The following is a 17,873-nucleotide window of genomic DNA, read 5'->3' as shown; positions in this document are numbered from 1 at the left end:
TAGTTTGGTTGGTAACAGGGCTCATTGGCGGATAAACCGGGAACTGTTTCAGCACATCCATGCGACGCTCCTGACAGGTCCATGATTGATGGTTGCCATCAGAGCTATGGGGGCGAAAAAAAAAAAAAAAAAAAAAAAAAAAAAAAAAAGGGGGGGGGTACGGAATACGACGTGCTAACAGTTGGGATCGGGTTATCCTTGTCACAATGGGGCCATTGCTGGAATCGTGACAAAACGTTTCCTCGACGTTGAGGAACCGGACTCGGGAGAGAGCGATTCCAACAGGGAGTCTGGAGCCTCTCATCTGCCGAAGAAACATGTTACTTCCAGGAGAGTGGTGGCTCTTAATTATTTAAGTTGAAATGTTCAATTTCGCGGAATTGAAGCCGAGTCATCTCACCTTCTGGAAAATGGGCATTGAAGTGCAGACGAACTCGGCTGCTGAGTTTGATGGAGGCTGCAATCCATCGACCCCAAACGCCGTAAATGAAAGCAGTCGCTAGAGCGATGGAGTAGTACCAACGCTACATCACGATAGAAAAGGCGAGCTCACATTCCGAGGAGCAACATTATTCACAAGAAATATCTCATATTAAAACCCGAGCGCGGTACTCCGTACAAATGCAATCTAGTTGCCATAATCCCCTTCTTCGCCCTCAAATTCAACTCTAAAATCTCGCCTAAATAACTTGACGCCGGTTTGTATTCCCAGCTTGCTTCCCCGCTATATCGCAGTGTCTTCATGGAGAGCATGAATTTCCCTCTGGAGCGGATTCACTCGAGGCGAGGTCATGTGACAGCGATTAGAATTATGGATGTGAACCAAATGGTTACCCATAGTCGAGCCTCCCATCAAATTCTCACTAGAAGCCTCAGGGGCAACTTCGGCCTAGATTTTGCGAGTGTAGACGTCTATGTATTCCGTAGATCGACTGTCAGTCTAGGCCAAATTTGCCGCTAAGACCATGGCGCATGTTATCGACGCGACTACTGAGGACGGCAGCAAAAGCGTCGTTTCCTGTGTAGCCCTAAGCATGAAAGCTTATCGACCCCCGTCATCCTAGGGCATCTGTCTCTAGGCCGAGCTTTGCCTAGCTTCGTCCTTTTCACGGCTTTATTTATTCTCGATCAATATGTGCAGAGTGTGTCAATCAGATGTCACTGTAACAATGCAAGGAGAGATCATAGTATGTACATAGCTGTTATACGGGAGGAATCGATTCTCGACATATTGGACACTGCAGTCGCAGTCTCATCCAAGTCTCCAAGCACGAACTATGGAAAATATGGCGGCACGGGGTAACCATATATGTACGCCGACTCAGAAGATTTGTGGCACTTTCGGTCACACTAGTCCCTGAACTGCTTGCTCCGCTTCCAGGGGTTAAGAGGACAGGCACGTCGATGTCCTGCATGCATATGGCGCAGTCGAAAACCTTTCTTTTCCGGTCCTTGTTGCCTTGTTTGTCGTTGTCTCGCGAGTTTTCAGGACCGTCCCGCTGTTCTGCTCGGAGTGAACTTAGAGGTAGGATATCACCAGATTCCAAATCTTCACCTGATCCACTAGCAGATGCATCTCGCAGTATTGGGTGATAATCGTATGCTGGTGGAACCCAAGTCTTTGGGACAAAGAATCTTGGGCCGAGAATATCTTGGCTAACGAGCACCCAGTTTTGAATCCAAATCCACGAAGCAAAAGCGAACAGTTCAGCCGAGCTAAACGTCGTTAACACGGCGTTGCGGGGAAACAGGTAGAAGTACGTAAAGGGGAAAATACGCAACATGCTTTCCCCAATCACGAACTCCCACCGAAGCGCTTTCCGACAATTGCGCATGATATTTCGATATATCTGGGGTATCCAGAAAGAAAGGTAGATAAAGATGAGAATATCCGCGTATATCGCAGCAAGGCGAGTTGGCCAGAAAGTCGCCCACGAGGAGAGGAAAAACAAGCTGAAAAGTGTAAAGTAAAACCGTGTATACATTGCCCCTGCGCTGACACCGGGTTCGCTGTTGGCCTGCCTTTGATTTGGGGGTGTCTCATCTGAGGGACTGTCCTGATCTGGAGGAAGGATGATTGGAGTGGCACCGGTGTCACGCGGGCTTGGATTAGTAGCCGGTGCGGGAAGGGAACCTGGCTGAGTGGAAGAAGTTTGAGAAGAGCCAGAACTAGAGAGCGCCTCTCTTCGCTCGGGCTCCTGGATTGTCCATATCTCAATCTGGAACTTCATTCCTAGAAAGCTGATGGAGAAAAAGGCTAAAAATGAAGTAGCGGTGATTAATAGAAACGAAGCCTCTGACCAGAGTTGAACCAATACGAAGGATATCAGCAGAGCGTCTCCCATTGACATCACCGCAATCGTAAAAAAGCTTACTCGGCTTCGCGTTGATGGGGTGGACGATTCTTTCATCTGCCGCATAAGCAGATTGATATGCAGAATAAAAATGCCAGCAATAATAACAATGAATCGTTTCGCATATTTAGAATACTCCTCACGCTTTAGACCCGAAAGATAAAGTTCATCCTGAGGGGTATAGACTGGAGGTCCCTTAGACTCAAGGAAGAAGCCACAGTCAGGAGAAATCATAGCAGCCGACATCACGATTGGGGGTGGATTTGGAATAGGAGCGCCTTTAGGAAATCGAAGTTCATTTTCAATAGCATTTAGTATAGACGTCTGGGCAGTTGTAGCTCCAATTACGACAGGATGCTGCTGGATATAAACGATATATTCGCATTTAGGAGTCGGAAATGCCGCTGTCTCCCCGTCATAGGGCAAAGACGACCAAGGCAAGTATCGTTCTGGCTGGGTCCGCTTTAATTCCAGAGCATCAGAGAGGGTCTTGTTAAGCAATCGGCGAGAGGTTTGGAAACTGTCTCTGGACAAAGCGAAATGAGGCAGAGCCGTAATGCCAGCAAACTTCTCGCTCGTAGTGGTCAACACGATTGCCCCTGTCGCCGGGAAGTGTATCCCAAACAGCGGCACAACCCAACTGTCGCCGAGGGCATCGTTCATCTCCACTAACATGCGAGCTCTGATATCTCTGACGGAAACGCCGTTCACATCCAAGGCCTTGCCACCTTCCTCCCCTTGAAAGTCAAGGACGAGTCGCCCATCATTTGCAGTGATATTGCGCCCAAACTCATGTGTGAAGTAGTCATGCTTTGTTGCTATGGACGTCAAGTTCAGGTTTGGGCGATGGGCGAGCTCTGGTTCCCTCCACCGTACCCAATCGCCCCGCACCCTGCCAGTGACATTTCGGTACACAGGGAGAATCAAGCCCGTCAGGTTGGATTCGGGAGTGAGATCATGGGACTGAGCTAAAGAGAGCTCCGGGACCGATATCCTGTAGGTATGAAGGATAGAATGTAGTTGTTTCCTGGCTCGAGTTTGCACCACAGGGAGGAGGCCCCATGCGTACCCGTCGTCCTTTGTTAATCCGGCGAGCGGCAGCCAGCGATCGTTCTGGCTATTTAAATCCCCATACCTTGAAGAGTTGAGCCAGGACAACGCGCGCTGTTCGTCAGTTATTTGCTTTTGGAGCTCCTCCTTGGACACCGGCGGTCGGGGGTGCGGATCTGGCGCGGTGAAGAGGAAGAACAGGAGAAGGAAGACGAGAAAGGCACGGCGGCTATCCATGAACAGCAACCAACAGAAACCATGGAAGCCTTATCCCTTGTTCTGAAATGAAAATCCATTGCCAGCGCCAAATTTGAGGCCGGATGGTGGCGAGAAGTCTGTATGCAGGAACAACAAATGGTGGTTGAGATGTGGAAAGGCGCGTCTGTGAACGCATTCCACCAAATATGCTTTCACCTGGGATTGCTAGACCAATGTATCATGAATACGACAACAAGACAACAGAACAAAACAATTTCCCTCTATGAATTGATGTAATCGCGTTGAGCATGGCAATAACAACTGGATGATTCTTGCTTTTACTCTTGTTCCCATGGAAGAAGGATTTGCACCATCCTCAGCCTTCATCAGCCATGGCTTCGAATCCCTCAATCCCCGTCCCTCCACGGACTCCCACTCCTCCATCTGACGAACCCGCGACTGCTAATTCAGTTGGCTCTTCTTTGGCGACTCCGATGACAGCTTCGTTCTCTCGCGATGCCCTTTCCCCCATGGTCGACACGTTTCCATCTGGAGGTATGGGATACGGCTAGTTCGACCTATGGCAAGCAGGGGCTAATGCGAAAATCTTTTCTCAGATCCCGCTTGGAATCCACAGAGACGAGCCAGCCAGGATATTTCGGGGCCCTTCAATTTTAAGCCGACCGCTCTTGCGAAAACTCCAGTCGTGAAATCCGTAAGGCTGAGCTTATCAACGGTCACCGAATTCAGCTAACCTCGACACAGGGCGTAGGGCAGCGTCGTGGCCACAAATACAAGCACAGCAGCGTATCTCATCAGATATTCCTCGAGCCGCCTCCAAGAGCACCGCTGGCACTCCCCAACTCGTTGCCTATTCCGACATTAAAAGAATGCCGTGGCAGTATGTCTAAAGAGCAAAAGGTCCGCTTTTGGTGGAGCTTATGCCATATGGCAGTTGCCGGAAATACACTGTGGAGTGCTCATGGATCTATGGCCATGACTGGACTTTCACATCTATTACTTTTCGACTCATTGGGAGCCATGCTTTGCGTCGCTGTCGACGTCCTTGGGAATTTTGAAGTCTGGAGGCGATCGACTGTCCGTCACCCGTTTGGCCTTGAACGTGCTGAGGTGGTCGCCGGCTTTGCCCTTTCTGTTTTGCTCTTTTTCATGGGCGGAGATCTCATATCTCACGCTATCACTCATCTCCTAGAGACTTCGGGTTCAGGGTCCCATCGTCCACATTCTCATGGACGTGTTTCCTCCGGGAGTATTGATATCACTGCGCTTCTTGCTCTTTTAGCCACTATCATATCCGCCATTGGCCTTAAAAACCATGCAAGGATTGGAAAAGCAATGCGCTTTGCATACATTGAGTCGTTGCCTTCTTTACTCAGCAATCCGGCACATTTCCTAACGCTCTCATGCTCCTCTCTGTTGCTGCTGCTTCCTCTTTTGTCTGTGACTATCTACACGTGGATGGACAGGGCCTTTGCTCTGGCAGTTGCTATGTCAATGTGCGCTCTAGGGATAAGACTTGTGGCTACTCTTGGATCTATGCTTTTGATGTCATACTCAGGACGGGGAGTTTCAAGTCTGATGAAAGACATCGCGTCTCACCCATCAGTCTCAGGAGTCGAAGAAGCCAAATTCTGGCAGGTCCATTATGGGCTTTGCATGGCAAATCTCAAACTTAGGGTCGCTGGACCGGAAGATAGCCTTACCAAACTGCGGGAGCGGATCTCAAGTATGATCAAGGAACGACTCGGAGGAGGATATGGATCTGGAGGCCAGAAATGGGAGGTCTCCATTCAGTTAAATGTTGAACAACTGTGATCTTTCTGCAAGCATTGGATTCAAGCTATTCAATTGGTTCTTCCCACAGCATACCATGATACCCTTGAAGCAATGTTTATTGTGTCTATTTGTTCTATGTGGCTGCTATAATATGTTTCAGCCTATGTTTACATTTTGAAAGTGCACTAAAAGCTTCGAGATGCTTCCATGTCAAATCCTGATAATGTGACAAGACTTCTCCTGCCAACTCTTCTCTTTTGCACTATCCTCTCAACAGTTAGTTCCTGCTATGGGTAAACAACATATCACCGTCATCATCAAGTGCCAGTTGCTGTGGCGATCCAAGAGAAGTGAATTCAGGCCAATCTCCTAACATTTCTTACACGACAAACTCTCATTCATCTTCCTTTTCTTCCAAGCCTCTCGTACAAAGCTATGTGGCCATGATTCACAACCATCATGGCTCCACAGTCTCTTATCAAGGAAACTGATAACGAAAACTTAATTGAAAGACCTGCTGTTGTACAAAAGCATTGCTTTTTGACCTTACCATTAAACATGCGTCAAAAGATATATCATTTCGCTCTTGTTCCGGAGCGTGTCTTCATCAAGCCATTTGTCCCAACGTGCTTCAGGTCGGGCAATGGTGAGCAGGAAAAGTACGAGACACCAAATCTCGCTGTTTTACGTGTCTGTAAACAGATTTACGAGGAAGCAGCTCTAGTGTTCTATAAAGAAAATAAGTTTTCGATCGTCGTCCCGGACTTTCTACTCTGCATGATTCAGAAATACCCGCGCCTCGCGCAAAACATCAAGCTTATTCGCCATGTGGAAATCATATTTGATATTTGCGACTTCCATTATCTCACTGGTGTGTTTCGTGTTCAGTTGGAGATGATGGGTCAGACTATAACGCGTCAAGAGGATAAGTTCCCTGCTGGCAAACCGGCTGCAAAGAAGATCTTTGCTGTCAGTGCACGTCTCGCAGGTGCGGAGGAATACATAGTTGGCAAGGGTAGTGGAGACAATACCAAATGGGACGATGAGGGTGACGGCACCGAAGGTCATGACGCCGAAATCAATATGGGAAGCGAGAATGGACCGGCACAACATGTCGAAGATACAGATGGAAATGAATGCAAAGTGGAAGTCCACTGCCAGGGCGCCGAAGCAAGCACCCATTCTTTCTCTTCAGACTATACGACCGATACCACTCCCACTTTTCTGGATTCAGCCCATGAGAAAGACATTGCAAGGCTCAATGATCTTCTTTGGGGCCGAACCCTAACATTCATTCGCCAGCGCCTGCAGTTAGAACATATTTACATGGATTTTAAAGGTTGTTTCTGCCCTGGTGGGTGCTGCCGTCCTATCAGTCATGCCATGGAATGGGGAATTATCAAGCATTTCTACCATGGTATACCCAATTTTGTGTCCATTAGTGGGGCAAGCGAAGCAGAACGCGAGGAGGTTGTCGACATTCTTCATAAGCAGCGTCTGACCATGAGGGTTGTCGAAAAAATGTCAATGGGCGAAAATTCCGATGAAGAGTTTGAAAATACGCAAAGAGGCAAAACAGGTGATGGAAAGGAGGAAGTACGGAACGAAGCAGAGAAGGTCGGCAAGGAGGTGAAGATGGATCCGCCCAACTCGCCAAAGAGAAAAGTTCACAGAGAAGACGTTGCATATGGGGATGGGAAGGACGCAGAAGGGAGGATCGAGCCCGCACTGAAGAGTAAGGGTAAGGAGAAGCAGAATCCGAAGGACACGGATGCTACAGAAGACGCTTCGCTGCACAACGTTGGAACAGCTCCTACATGCTAAGATGAGGTGACTGAGACTTTAAAGGTGCCGTATCCAATAAAATGGTGTTTTATAAGCTCAGTTTCCTCGGGTTTTGGCATTTGAAAACAATGAACGAGAACTGAAAAGGGATGCAAGGTTAAAATGTAGTTATTTTACATCTATTTTTCATACCATCCTTTGGGGGTTTCTCGGAAAACATAGTGGAATTGACAGAATTGAACCAATTGTAAAATCGCAGAGAACATGCCAGAGTCCTTTTCTTCATGCCTCCACGGAACCGAACCATTCGTTATATTTTTGGACATCCTGTCCTTTTTCTCTGCGTCTCCGTCCCTTATACTCTATCGGACCCGACCAGCCGCGTCAAGATTGTATTGCCACCTGGGTCTCAATCGAATTCACCCAAGTATTGTTTACGAAGTGCTGGCCAGCATTCCGCCCTCTTCTATCTTGCTCAACCCTGGCTCGCCAGCCTCTCTCTCGGCTCTTCTTCGTCGTTTTTCCAAAAGCATCTCTTTTCTATCTGCGAGCATTTTCAATTGTCTCGATTCCACCCCTTCAAGCCAGTATCCAAAGCTTCCGCCGACGGTCGCAAAAAGTGGGTAAACCCATAAAGATTCTCTGTTAAAGAAGGGGCGCATTTCGATACCGAGCTGCCAGAGACGGACGGCAATACCTATAGAAGAATATGTCAGGCATCGGCTATTATACAGCGGGGGATATAGTGCACGGTGTATGTGAACTTAGGTAATAACAGCGAAGCAATTAACTGTGATTTTGCAAGATTATGCACAGAATACAAGGTTGCGTACCGAAACCGCTCCAAAAAAGCACCTTATGCACAGGCATGGTGGGTTAGAATGTGGTTGATGCGGAGCGACCAAAGTGAGATGTGCGGATAGTAGGCGTGATATGGTCTCAATGTAATGTACAGGAAGAGAAGGCGGGCGACCAGTATCCTCTGGCCTCTGATTTTTATTGGGGTTTTCCCTTAGCGAGGGCCGCAATTGAGTCCTGAGCGTTTTGATTCGGGATGATGTCGTCGCCTGGGCCGGATGCGTTGCACACCAGCCCTTCGTCGGGAAGGACTGTCGGAACTGGGGGAACCTTTATCCGTATCCGTCGCGCTCTGGAAGCTTGAGCTGCCACACCGGCGCATGCAGCCAGCAAGGCCTGGCAATGTGGAATCCTTCCCCTTACAGTCACCCTCCCCGGATATTTGTAGCGATGGCTACGTCCGATATTGAAATGACTGGTACGAAGCGGTCGGGAGAAGAAATCGGCAATGTCTATCGGAAAAAGTTCAAAGCTTCGGAGCTGCCGATCTCTCCTGGCCAGCGCGCAGCCATTGATAATTTGCTTTACTCTTTCAAGAAGAAGGGCGGATTTGATGCTGCGCGGAAGAAAATATGGGCTGAATTCAATAATGATAGTGTAAGTCCAGAGACAACCAATGCATTAGATCTAGCCAGCGCAACTAGTTACTGAATTCCGATACGTTTCTTTATAGGAGGCGAAGAAGTCTTTTATCGTATCTTTAATTGAAATGGCGGAATCTGAAATTGAACGTGACCCTTCGCTATTATCCCGCGAGAGGGGTAAAGCTGCTACGCTTATAGAAGGCGCTGTGGATCGAAGCGATCTCTACAAGAGTGTAGAAAACGCAATAGATGCATTGTCTGCCAACTGTCTTGAGGAAATCCTCGACACCCTTAGAAGTATTCGTCGGCAGGAAGTGGGCGAGGAGATTGCTACGGCAGAGCAACGAAAGGGCAATACTACAGATGAGGAATACGCCCGTTTGGTAGAAGCTAAGAGGCAGGAGAGGGAAGAAGCAAGATTGAAGGAACTAGAAATGAAGAAAAAACTCGAAGAAGAACGCGCCAAGGCTGAAGCAGAAGAACGACAGAGACAAAGAGAGCTCCGGAGACAGCAAAAGGAAGCTGAACGAAAAGAACGTGAAGAGCGCGAGGAAAAGCGTCGTGTCGAGCGCGAGAAGCGGCGCGAAGAGGAAAGGAAACTTGAAGAACAAAGAGAAAAAGAGCGCGAAGAGCGGAGAAGGCGACGAGATGAAGAAGAGAGAGAGCACCGAGAACGCAGGCGCGAGGAGCGCGAAAGGGAACGAGAGAGAGAAAGAGAACGTGAAAGAGAAGACGATCGACGCCGTGACGAGCGCGATCGCGACCGTGGGAGAGACCGTGATAGAGATTGGAATCGTGATGTAAAATCTGAGCGAACACCCAAAAAGGAACGGTCCGATACCCCAAGGGAACCCTCTCAACCTCCCGCACCTGTGGACGAAAAGGCTTTGGAAGACGAAGCTCTAGAACTTCTTCTCAAGGAGGGGAAGGAGCTTGCCGCCAAATCCCGGCAACGTCCTGAATTTGATTTTGAGAAAGCAGAAGCGTTGGAGATGGAAGAGCAACAAGCCCAAGCACCACATCAGGCGCAAACACGAACCAGCATCCCTTCTCGTCCAAAAACAGAACGAGCATCTGATCATACAATACGAGAAGCTACTGAAGATCGGTACGACAGGTACCGAGGCCGACAACGTGATGATTCCAGAAGCAGGTCGCGAACTAGGCGATCGTCGCGCTATGAAGATGACCGATATCGTTGGAGGGACTCTGACAGGAGAGATTCTGAGAGAAGAGATCGTGAGATGGACCTATATCGACCATCACGTGAGAGACATGATCGAGATGATCGGTCAGATACGCGGAGGAGGAGTCGTGCCCGGAGCCGAACGCCTATCCGGGATCGAGATCGAGGCGACGGCTATCGGCCTCACGATAGAGAAGGGGAAAGAGAGAAAGACTCAGATAGGGACTTCAATCGGGACCGGGACAGGGACAGGGACAGGGAGAGGGATAGGGACAAGGAGAGAGAAAGAGAAAGAGAAAGGGAAAACGACAGAGATCAGGATAAGGAAAGAGGGAGGGATAGGGATAGAGACCGAGATAGGGAGAGGGATAGAGATAGAGACCGAGATAGGAACCGGGATCGGGATCGGGATCGAGACTGGGATCGAAGTGACCGTAGCTATCGTCCCCGCGCTTACTCTCATTCGCGGTCACGTTCACGTTCACGGCGTCGAAGATCAAGGTCTCGGGTTCGTTCCCGCTCTCGCTCCCTGACACGCAGGGGCCGGGAGGAGAGAGACCGCTCTGAGTCCCGCAGGCGACTATCTCGTCGATCTAGATCGCCTAACCAGCTCGATATTGACCGCTATGTGCCACCGACCTCTACTCGAAGTCGCTCGCCTAAACGAAGGGTTCGCTCACCGGAGCGGGACAGAACATGGTCCGATAGGGACCGCGTTCGTGATCGGTCCCGTGATCGGGACAGAGACTGGGATAGAGATCGCGAGCGCGATCACGATCGAAGCCGGATAGATCGGTATATCCCTGGTGGTGGCTCTGTCGTTGGCAGTGCGAGTTCAGTCCGTGGCTCGAGTGTTGATAAAGATGATCGCAGGAGTAGACGGAGAAGCCGGAGCCGCTAGGAATGATTTTCTGTACACTCTCTGCTGATGGATAATCATCGAAACTTGATTTTTTGCTTGGGTTCAAGGTGCATATTTGCGCGGCGCATATTTCCTACGAATAGTTGGGCCGGTTCAAGTTGTTGACTCCCGCCTTCATCGTTTTCGTTTCAGCTTTTTGGTATATACCCTAGTCATGTGTGTAATGGGCACTGTTAACGTCTGATGGATAGATTGGTATGGAGAAGGAATTTGGTCCCAATTTGTTGTCATGCTTCATTGCAGATTGTAGCGGAAGTAAATGCCAACTTCAGGAACCGAACCATGAACGCTAGTCGTCAAATACACGTTAGCCAAGGTGCCGCAAGGCGCAACATAAATCTATCGGAATGCCTCATCCTCGCATAAAAGAAAGAGTCCCTCTCAATTTCAACAATCATTAAGCCCCCAGAGTGTACGAGAATCTCCAAACTGACACTTTCATTTTATTTTACTTCCCAGCTTCATCCCCGCCGCCGGGGTCCTTTGATGGACATTGGCTGGTCTCTTTATTTGTGGCATTATTACTCTCCTCTTTGTTCTTCATGGCAGCTTTCATGGCAGCTTCATACCCGTCATGCTCGTCATGCCGTTTATAGTAATACGTTTTTGACGAGGCCGGTCGTAGTTCGGGGGAAAGGCGCTCGATGATTGTCTCCCCAAGTATTCGGATGGATTTTTCATTTCTACCGGCTTTGTTCCAGACAGAGATGAGGTGGGTTTTGAAACGGACGGAGGAAGACACGCCCAGAACATGATCGTGCTCTAGGGAGGTCGAAAAAAAAAAGAGGAAGAACAAGTTAGATTTGTTGTGCTTGATATAAATCTTTAAGGCTCTTTGAAATGCAAAACAGCTCGCGACTTACCTCCTTGCACGGCGGCTTGTAGTTCATTCGCCATGCAGAGAATGGCTAGTTCGTGAAAGAAGGCGTGGCATTTCGCCTTGGGGACCTGGAAAGTCCAACACCCGCCGTTCGCGTTCTCGGGGTCCTCCCATATTGGCTTCGTTCCTTTTCTGAAAATATGTACTGAATCTCGCAGCTTGACTTTATCCCAAGGATAATTGTTGTATACTCGGTAAAAGGTAGCGATATCCGCAACATCCCCATGTAGCAGATATAGTCTCTCGTCGTAGTTGGTTGACTCCACCTGCTTTTCGTACCATACTACCCATCGGTACTGAAAAGGAAGCGGCCGCAGTTTGCCAATAATATTCTGGTGGAGGGATTTGCGGGTTGCGGGGGATTTCGTGTCGTCGTTACTCTCGTCCGGCTGCAAATCTGGGCCTGTGGTTCTAATGCTCGGATTGCTCATGGTGGACGAGGGCATTTTTTGGAATTTGCAGCTGGAAAAAGAAAAATGGCCGGAGATGGGCTTTCGGCAGCTGTTTTCTTTTTCCAGGTAGAAGAGACTCAAGCTCAAACTATCTAGGACCAAAGGAGAAAGGGAGATGTTTTCAGGATACACGCGGTCCACACCATTTGCCGGGATGTTTGTAATCTGCTGTGCTAGTTGATGGCTGTGCACCCAGCATCACACTCGTAAATGAGAGAAGTCAGCCTGCGGCTCTTCCAAATAAGCAAAAATTCAGCAGCCACCTAAACACAGCACAGTGTTAAGCTAGTTGAAGCTGGGATAGGATCGAAGCAGATCCACATTTCATGGGATGCTGAAGCATTGATGCCGGAGCGGGCAGTTAATACCCCAGATTGTGAGGAGTTGAAAGAGGCGCGGTCAACCCCAGACACGGCGGTTAAGTAACTATGTATGAACTTGTTAGTCAACGGGCTATGAGCCCCGCCGCCCCAAGTCCGAAGAACAGCGCGCCTTCTAGCCGGTGAGCACACTTGGATTTGTATGCAAGTTAAACGGCAATGATTAGGCCTTCACTTTATAGCGCCAAAGAACCCCCTTCACTCTCATTCCGGACATCCAAGGCCAATCAGGGTAGGCTTGGTATGAGTTCGGGGGGTTTAGTTATGGGGATGGTTGCTCCTCCCTACTGAATGCGGAGATTAGGCTTTGGCCAGTTACCATGCGGATCCCTTCCGCACTTCTCCGTACAGAACCACGGATACTTACCACTGCCATGCCAAGGTTCAAAGACGAGCAAAACCCGAGAACTCGAGGGAAAAAAAAAAAAAAAAAGGAAAAAAGGCATTGACCTTGGCAGGGCTCGAACCTGCAGTCTCCTGATTCGTAGTCAGACGCGTTGCCAATTACGCCACAAGGCCTGTTGGTCATTCACGTGATCAATTTCATAAATTTCTTTTTTGGAAGACCGTGAGCCCTTCCAGAAGGAATATGTGAACTGAGAGGGCGTCTCGACTGCGGCGACGGCGGAGTTTGTAACTCGCGCCGCTGTGACTGAGCGAGCCGTCTCGCTGAAGTTTCGTCAACGCTAGCGGGAGGCACCGTAAAAAATATGTTCCTAAAAATCCACTACGTTAGGTACAGTACTCCGTTGTTATCATATGATCTGGTTCCCTTGAGCGCCCGCTAAGATTGGACAGCAGAATCGAATGATGTCAGATTGTCGCACTACAGAGAGTTTACGGAGTACCGTAGTCGATTTCTCAAAACTTTTCATGCGTCGCAACGGTTTTACAACCTCGAATATTCAAGGGCATTAGCTGTTTGCGGATGATCAACGCGAGACAGAAGTTATCTTGTTCGACGGTTTGATCCATGTGAAGCTTTCATACCGTTCAAAAGCCAATTTTGGTTGCTACATCGCCCCCGACACAAATCCCGCCAGGAGCTTCAAAAGTCAAACAAGCTGCAAACGTCTGATCTTCGCCGCTAGTCTCGGGCTACCATTGCATCCCAGAACTCCGTATCTCGATAAATACCATGTCGAGATCATCGAACAAACGCCCTCCCGAAACCGACGAGTCCGATTCAAGCCCAAAAAGGCCCAGACCCGACTCCTCTAATCGCAGCGTTTCGACAAACAGCGATAACAGCGGTGCATCCTCCCACAACACCGGCTCACACGAGCTAAGCTCGCCAAGTTCCCCTTCTTCCTCCTCTTTAGCTCCTACTTCTTATTCGGCTTTCTCATCATCGTCGAGTGGTCGCCGCGATCGTGATGATTTAAGTCCTGTCGCGCCCAACGGCGACGCTGTACATTCAGTACCGAGCGAAGATGAGGAAAACGAGCCTATAATACTCACACGCCCTAAACCTCCTATGTATCGCATCCCTACTTCCGACCTATCAGCGCGTCTCGCGGCATTTCTCCCCGCTCTCAGAGCTGCGAATGACACTCTCGAAAGAGACATTGCTGCAGGAAAAGTAATGAGTGCCGAAATTCACGACGATAGTGAGGACGTCAATGATCGCGCCGATGGTGAAGGTCGAAGGACCGATCAGTACATTGAGATGGTCAGCGGTGCTTCCTTGTATCTGTCGAAAGAGTGTTGAGCTGATATCTAGACCCTAGAATCTCGGCCTTGGAGTCCTGGAACAGAAATCGGATGATGAGTCTGAGGCTAGTAGTGACAGAAGCCCTGGTTCTTCCAATGGTGAAAGTGAGGGCACCCGGTGGTCCGGAGGCGATACAGATGTCTTGGATAGGTTAATGGGGAATAAACCCATAACAACAAGGCCAATAATTGAAGAGATGGAACAATGATATCCATCAAAGCAACATACCAACTGGTGCCCAAACTTCTTTGGCCCATCTTCTAAATAATATTTTCTGGATACCTTTAGCATCTTGATATCCGCTTTCTTGGCTACCAGGATTTTGGTTTGATTTATGATACCCAAAAACATGCAGTTTCCAATGTAATCTGAATCTTTATATTTCTCCAAGTCATACCAAAAGGACGCATTTGCAAGTATGGACTCTTTCTTTTTGCCACCAAAAAGAAGAATACTATTTTAGATAAAGGGAAGAGTACATGTTAAGACTTCAACAAGTATGAAAACAAGGCCCAGCCCAAGAAACAATGAACATGACATTTAAAGGGAGAAATTGGGGGCGCACAGAGAACTTGTCCGCTTTGAATCAACGTTTCTTGTCAACATCGCCATAGTCATCAATTACTATTATATACGCAGAAATAAGACAGAGGGCGAAGGGGAACAGTCGTCAAAGAAATCTAAGTCTATCTTTAAGTAATTTGCTTGACACGACATTGCCAGCCGGAATCCTTGCTGAGAAGGGGAAGACTAAAGAATAAAGTGTTAGCATGCCATCCACGCCAAAATGAAGGGAGGAAATATCAATCCCGGATATTTCCTTACCTGGCACCCAAACACCATCCCAGCTCATTTCCATCGATTTTCTTTGCTGTCTTAACTTCTCTATCAAGAGGCATCTCATAGCCATGATGAAGGAGTGAAAGCATAAAGTTCAAATCCAAACAATATTCGGGGCGACCCTTTAGTTCTTCTAAAGCGTCAGCAATTCCACTGAACACACCCCAGCTACCTTCCCCAGAGCAAACTGTGCTTGTCAAATGTTGAAGATCGCGCAGAGTAAACGAATCAGGCATTCCAAGCGGAGCCGTGCGGTCATAAAAGTACGAGAAAATGTACACATCCTCTCGGGCAAACGTCTTGGCAAGGGATGGCTGATGGATACCATTGAACGAGCAAGGTTTAAGAGCGCATTCGGCATCTTTCCGGAGAATTTTGTCAGCAATGCTGCGACATTGAGCTGCCGCTGAGGAACCCTCCTTCGGGCCAACCATTTTGACCTGAAGCTTAGCTCCAAGGGGATGATCCTCAGCAAGTGTGACGTTGACAGCGGCTTCCATGCCGGGACCAACGCAAGGATTAATAATTGGGTCAGAAAGCCAAGATCGGTCTTCACCATTAGAAGTGTGCATTGTTTCAACGATAGCTTTATGAACTGCGTTCCTGGCTGCCATGAGCCCGTAGCCGAGATGTGAGTGTTGATATAAGGTGAATTTTCTGCCGCCGAAGGTGAGCTCATATTTATGATCACCGTCTTCCATCTGGTCCGGAACTTTGAATATCGGTTCAAAAACAATTTGAGTGGAGCCTCCTCCGAGGTCAAATATAGCAGCTGTGGGGTTTTGCTCAGGGCTACCAATATTCCCGAGAAGATAGTTGGTCGTGATCCATGCATATACACCCTCGTCTTTTCCATCCATAATCTCGACTCCGCCTTGCTCCTTTGACACAACCGGGAATGGATACACCGTTTCTAATCGATGTCGTACCGCTTCCAAAATCTTTTGGCTAAGCTCTGGGCCAAGCATACGTAATCCCGCTGTCGCTTTAACAGCCACCGGCGAGCAAGATCTGTACTCTTCCGGCACCGTATCTAAAGCCACCTGCATCAAAGGGTCGAGACTCTTTGCAGCCCCTTCTGCGTCTTCACCATAAGAACTGAGTCCAGCTCCGCCTTTCCTCTTTTCTGTCATCTTAAACTCCTCATGTTCAAGCTCAGGGGTAGGGCCGCAGTTATTGAATCGATAGACATGAATTCTGGAACCAGTACTTCCAGCATCGATCATCAACGCGTATTGAATTAGGGACTTCGAGGGATGATGTGGTTTCGTGCATTTCGACGTTGTAGTGTGACTTCCGATGGACGTGGATGGGTTACTCGACGGTGAGAGAATGTATATGAAAAACAGCAAAAGAGCGAGGATACCGCCCGTTTTCAGGTATCTTGTCCTCTGGCTTTGTGTCATAACGACGGCTAGGCAACTTTTCCCTAGCTCCAATAAAGACTGGTCCCCACGTCTGGCCAGGATTTCGAGGCGCTTTTCTTTTCGGTTCGTACGCTTTCGGGTGGTGGGCTTTCGCCTGAGAGAGGATCGTGAATTTAAGGGCGTCGAAGTACTAGTATTAACTGTAGTCTCAAAGGACATACGGTCCTGAACAAACAACGGCTTGTGCAAGAAATCAACGCAATAAAACAACCCCAGTCAGGGGTATTCAGCGAGTGGCACGTCCTCGAAGGGTCATAGATGGAAAAGCGACGCGATCAAGAATGGGTAAAAACTGAATTTGCACGGTATTCAGCTATACATTCCTAAGTCCCTACCCCCTTTTTTTTTTCCCGTAAAACTGACAAGAAAATTGTAGTGAGGACAGAAGTTGAGAAGCCAGCTGGAAGTTTCGCGAGACGGCGAAATCAGACTCGGACTGTGGCGCGGAAAGTGTGGCTCGATCCCTGCTCGCCCTGTATTTCTTGGCTTTCAGAAACATCACAGGATTAACGCCGTCAAGTGTCGTGCAGCTACAGGTACAACCAAAGAAGAAGGATTAATTTAGTCTCTCATCTGATTTATCAATTCACACTCTTGCTCTTCAAAGCTACCATGACACACACACGACCCGTGTTTTCCGCCGCCCAAGCCCTCCGGTCTGCGTTCCTTCCGCGTATTCAGACCCACGCGCGACGCCCAGTTACAGGGTCCCTAAACGTATACAAGTTAAAGAGATTAAATCATTCAGAACGTCAGCCTCTGCAGCATCGTTTCGGTGCTCGTGCCCAGCAGATTCCGTGGCCAAAGATTCCCACAACCCCCTCACTCAAAGCCCCGCGAGACGAGGCCATTCGGCATCAGCGAGTACACCTTGTGGAGGAGGATGGATCGATAGGCCCGGCAATACCGCTCCGACAAGTACTCGGCAGATTCGATCGCACAGAGTACTCTCTCGTTGAGTTGATATCGCCATCCGAGAATTATGGCTCTATTTGTAAAATCATGAGCAAACGGACATTGCGCGAGCAAGAATATGCCAGAAGCCGAACGTCCAAGCCCAAGCCCGCGAAGCAAATTGAGTTGAATTGGGCGATTGATCCCAATGATCTTGAAAACCGGCTGAATCAGATGGAGTCGTTCATTGCCAAGGGGAAGAAGGTGGAATTGATATTGACTTCAAAAGCTCGGAAGAGAAAGGCTACAGAACCCGAAGCGCAAAAGACGTTGGCAGCAGTGAAAGAGAAAATACAGGAAATTGGAGCTATTCAGAGCAAGAAAATGCAGGGACGACTGTTAGGCCATGTCCAGTTCTTCTTGGAAGGGAAGAAGTAGTGGGTGTATAACATCATCGTGCACGTTTTCGATTCGTTGAGATGAAATGTGGTTATATTGAGGCCTTGTTCACTTTTTTCTACAATATACCCCTTAGACAGATTGGTTTCCACT

At 48.6% G+C, this 17,873-nt stretch overlaps 9 protein-coding genes and 1 non-coding gene across 10 annotated transcripts; 5 read left to right on the top strand and 5 right to left on the bottom strand.

Annotated features, from left to right (window-relative positions):
- Positions 1-1,202: 1,202 nt before the first annotated feature.
- On the bottom strand, positions 1,203-3,641 carry D8B26_007432 (uncharacterized protein; the record flags this gene model as incomplete). Its single annotated transcript, XM_003066966.2, has 1 exon — positions 1,203-3,641. The coding sequence occupies one exon, from the start codon at positions 3,639-3,641 to the stop codon at positions 1,203-1,205; it is 2,439 nt and encodes an 812-aa protein (XP_003067012.2).
- Positions 3,642-3,994: 353 nt separating this feature from the next.
- On the top strand, positions 3,995-5,498 carry ZRG17 (Endoplasmic reticulum zinc transporter; the record flags this gene model as incomplete). The annotated part of the gene is made up of 3 exons (XM_003066965.2): positions 3,995-4,157; positions 4,220-4,317; positions 4,368-5,498. 3 exons carry the CDS (start codon positions 3,995-3,997, stop codon positions 5,436-5,438), a joined length of 1,332 nt encoding a protein of 443 aa, XP_003067011.1. The 3' UTR covers positions 5,439-5,498.
- A 360-nt stretch (positions 5,499-5,858) lies between these two features.
- Positions 5,859-7,223, top strand: D8B26_007430 (uncharacterized protein; the record flags this gene model as incomplete). Its single annotated transcript, XM_003066964.2, has 1 exon — positions 5,859-7,223. The coding sequence occupies one exon, from the start codon at positions 5,859-5,861 to the stop codon at positions 7,221-7,223; it is 1,365 nt and encodes a 454-aa protein (XP_003067010.2).
- A 395-nt stretch (positions 7,224-7,618) lies between these two features.
- On the bottom strand, positions 7,619-8,054 carry D8B26_007429 (uncharacterized protein; the record flags this gene model as incomplete). The annotated part of the gene is made up of 2 exons (XM_003066963.2): positions 7,619-7,881; positions 8,018-8,054. 2 exons carry the CDS (start codon positions 8,052-8,054, stop codon positions 7,619-7,621), a joined length of 300 nt encoding a protein of 99 aa, XP_003067009.1.
- A 378-nt stretch (positions 8,055-8,432) lies between these two features.
- On the top strand, positions 8,433-10,713 carry D8B26_007428 (uncharacterized protein; the record flags this gene model as incomplete). The annotated part of the gene is made up of 2 exons (XM_066125537.1): positions 8,433-8,639; positions 8,716-10,713. The coding sequence occupies 2 exons, from the start codon at positions 8,433-8,435 to the stop codon at positions 10,711-10,713; spliced, it is 2,205 nt and encodes a 734-aa protein (XP_065981620.1).
- A 220-nt stretch (positions 10,714-10,933) lies between these two features.
- Positions 10,934-12,105, bottom strand: D8B26_007427 (uncharacterized protein). The gene is made up of 2 exons (XM_003066961.2): positions 11,598-12,105; positions 10,934-11,496 (listed from the first exon to the last, which is right to left on the bottom strand). The coding sequence occupies exons 1-2, from the start codon at positions 12,058-12,060 to the stop codon at positions 11,183-11,185; spliced, it is 777 nt and encodes a 258-aa protein (XP_003067007.1). The 5' UTR covers positions 12,061-12,105; the 3' UTR covers positions 10,934-11,182.
- Positions 12,106-12,892: 787 nt separating this feature from the next.
- Positions 12,893-12,965, bottom strand: D8B26_007426. The gene has a single exon. It is a non-coding gene; the product is annotated as a tRNA-Arg (tRNA).
- Positions 12,966-13,348: 383 nt separating this feature from the next.
- D8B26_007425 (uncharacterized protein) lies at positions 13,349-14,390 on the top strand. Its single transcript, XM_066125536.1, has 2 exons — positions 13,349-14,118; positions 14,177-14,390. Exons 1-2 carry the CDS (start codon positions 13,585-13,587, stop codon positions 14,366-14,368), a joined length of 726 nt encoding a protein of 241 aa, XP_065981619.1. The 5' UTR covers positions 13,349-13,584; the 3' UTR covers positions 14,369-14,390.
- A 149-nt stretch (positions 14,391-14,539) lies between these two features.
- Positions 14,540-16,786, bottom strand: GDA1 (Guanosine-diphosphatase). The gene is made up of 2 exons (XM_003066959.2): positions 14,986-16,786; positions 14,540-14,910 (listed from the first exon to the last, which is right to left on the bottom strand). Exons 1-2 carry the CDS (start codon positions 16,584-16,586, stop codon positions 14,853-14,855), a joined length of 1,659 nt encoding a protein of 552 aa, XP_003067005.1. The 5' UTR covers positions 16,587-16,786; the 3' UTR covers positions 14,540-14,852.
- Positions 16,787-17,039: 253 nt separating this feature from the next.
- D8B26_007423 (uncharacterized protein) lies at positions 17,040-17,859 on the top strand (the record flags this gene model as incomplete). The annotated part of the gene is made up of 1 exon (XM_066125535.1): positions 17,040-17,859. One exon carries the CDS (start codon positions 17,040-17,042, stop codon positions 17,757-17,759), a length of 720 nt encoding a protein of 239 aa, XP_065981618.1. The 3' UTR covers positions 17,760-17,859.
- Positions 17,860-17,873: the final 14 nt, after the last annotated feature.

This window comes from Coccidioides posadasii, chromosome 4, assembly GCF_018416015.2.
Source record: "Coccidioides posadasii str. Silveira chromosome 4, complete sequence".
Lineage (NCBI taxonomy): Eukaryota > Fungi > Ascomycota > Eurotiomycetes > Onygenales > Onygenaceae > Coccidioides > Coccidioides posadasii.
The sequence above is the reverse complement of the archived record's forward strand: the minus strand, read 5'-3'. Positions and strand labels throughout refer to the sequence as shown.

What these genes read in the sequence shown, in the direction of transcription:
- D8B26_007427 (XM_003066961.2), bottom strand. Translation starts at nt 12,060, where the DNA reads ATGCCCTCGTCCACCATGAGCAATCCGAGCATTAGAACCACAGGCCCA. An exon ending in ACAAGCCGCCGTGCAAGGAG is followed by an intron (nt 11,497 to 11,597) that starts GTAAGTCGCGAG and finishes CGACCTCCCTAG; the next exon opens with AGCACGATCATGTTCTGGGC.
- D8B26_007425 (XM_066125536.1), top strand. Translation starts at nt 13,585, where the DNA reads ATGTCGAGATCATCGAACAAACGCCCTCCCGAAACCGACGAGTCCGAT. An exon ending in CCGATCAGTACATTGAGATG is followed by an intron (nt 14,119 to 14,176) that starts GTCAGCGGTGCT and finishes TCTAGACCCTAG; the next exon opens with AATCTCGGCCTTGGAGTCCT.
- GDA1 (XM_003066959.2), bottom strand. Translation starts at nt 16,586, where the DNA reads ATGTCCTTTGAGACTACAGTTAATACTAGTACTTCGACGCCCTTAAAT. An exon ending in GGATGGTGTTTGGGTGCCAG is followed by an intron (nt 14,911 to 14,985) that starts GTAAGGAAATAT and finishes TTTATTCTTTAG; the next exon opens with TCTTCCCCTTCTCAGCAAGG.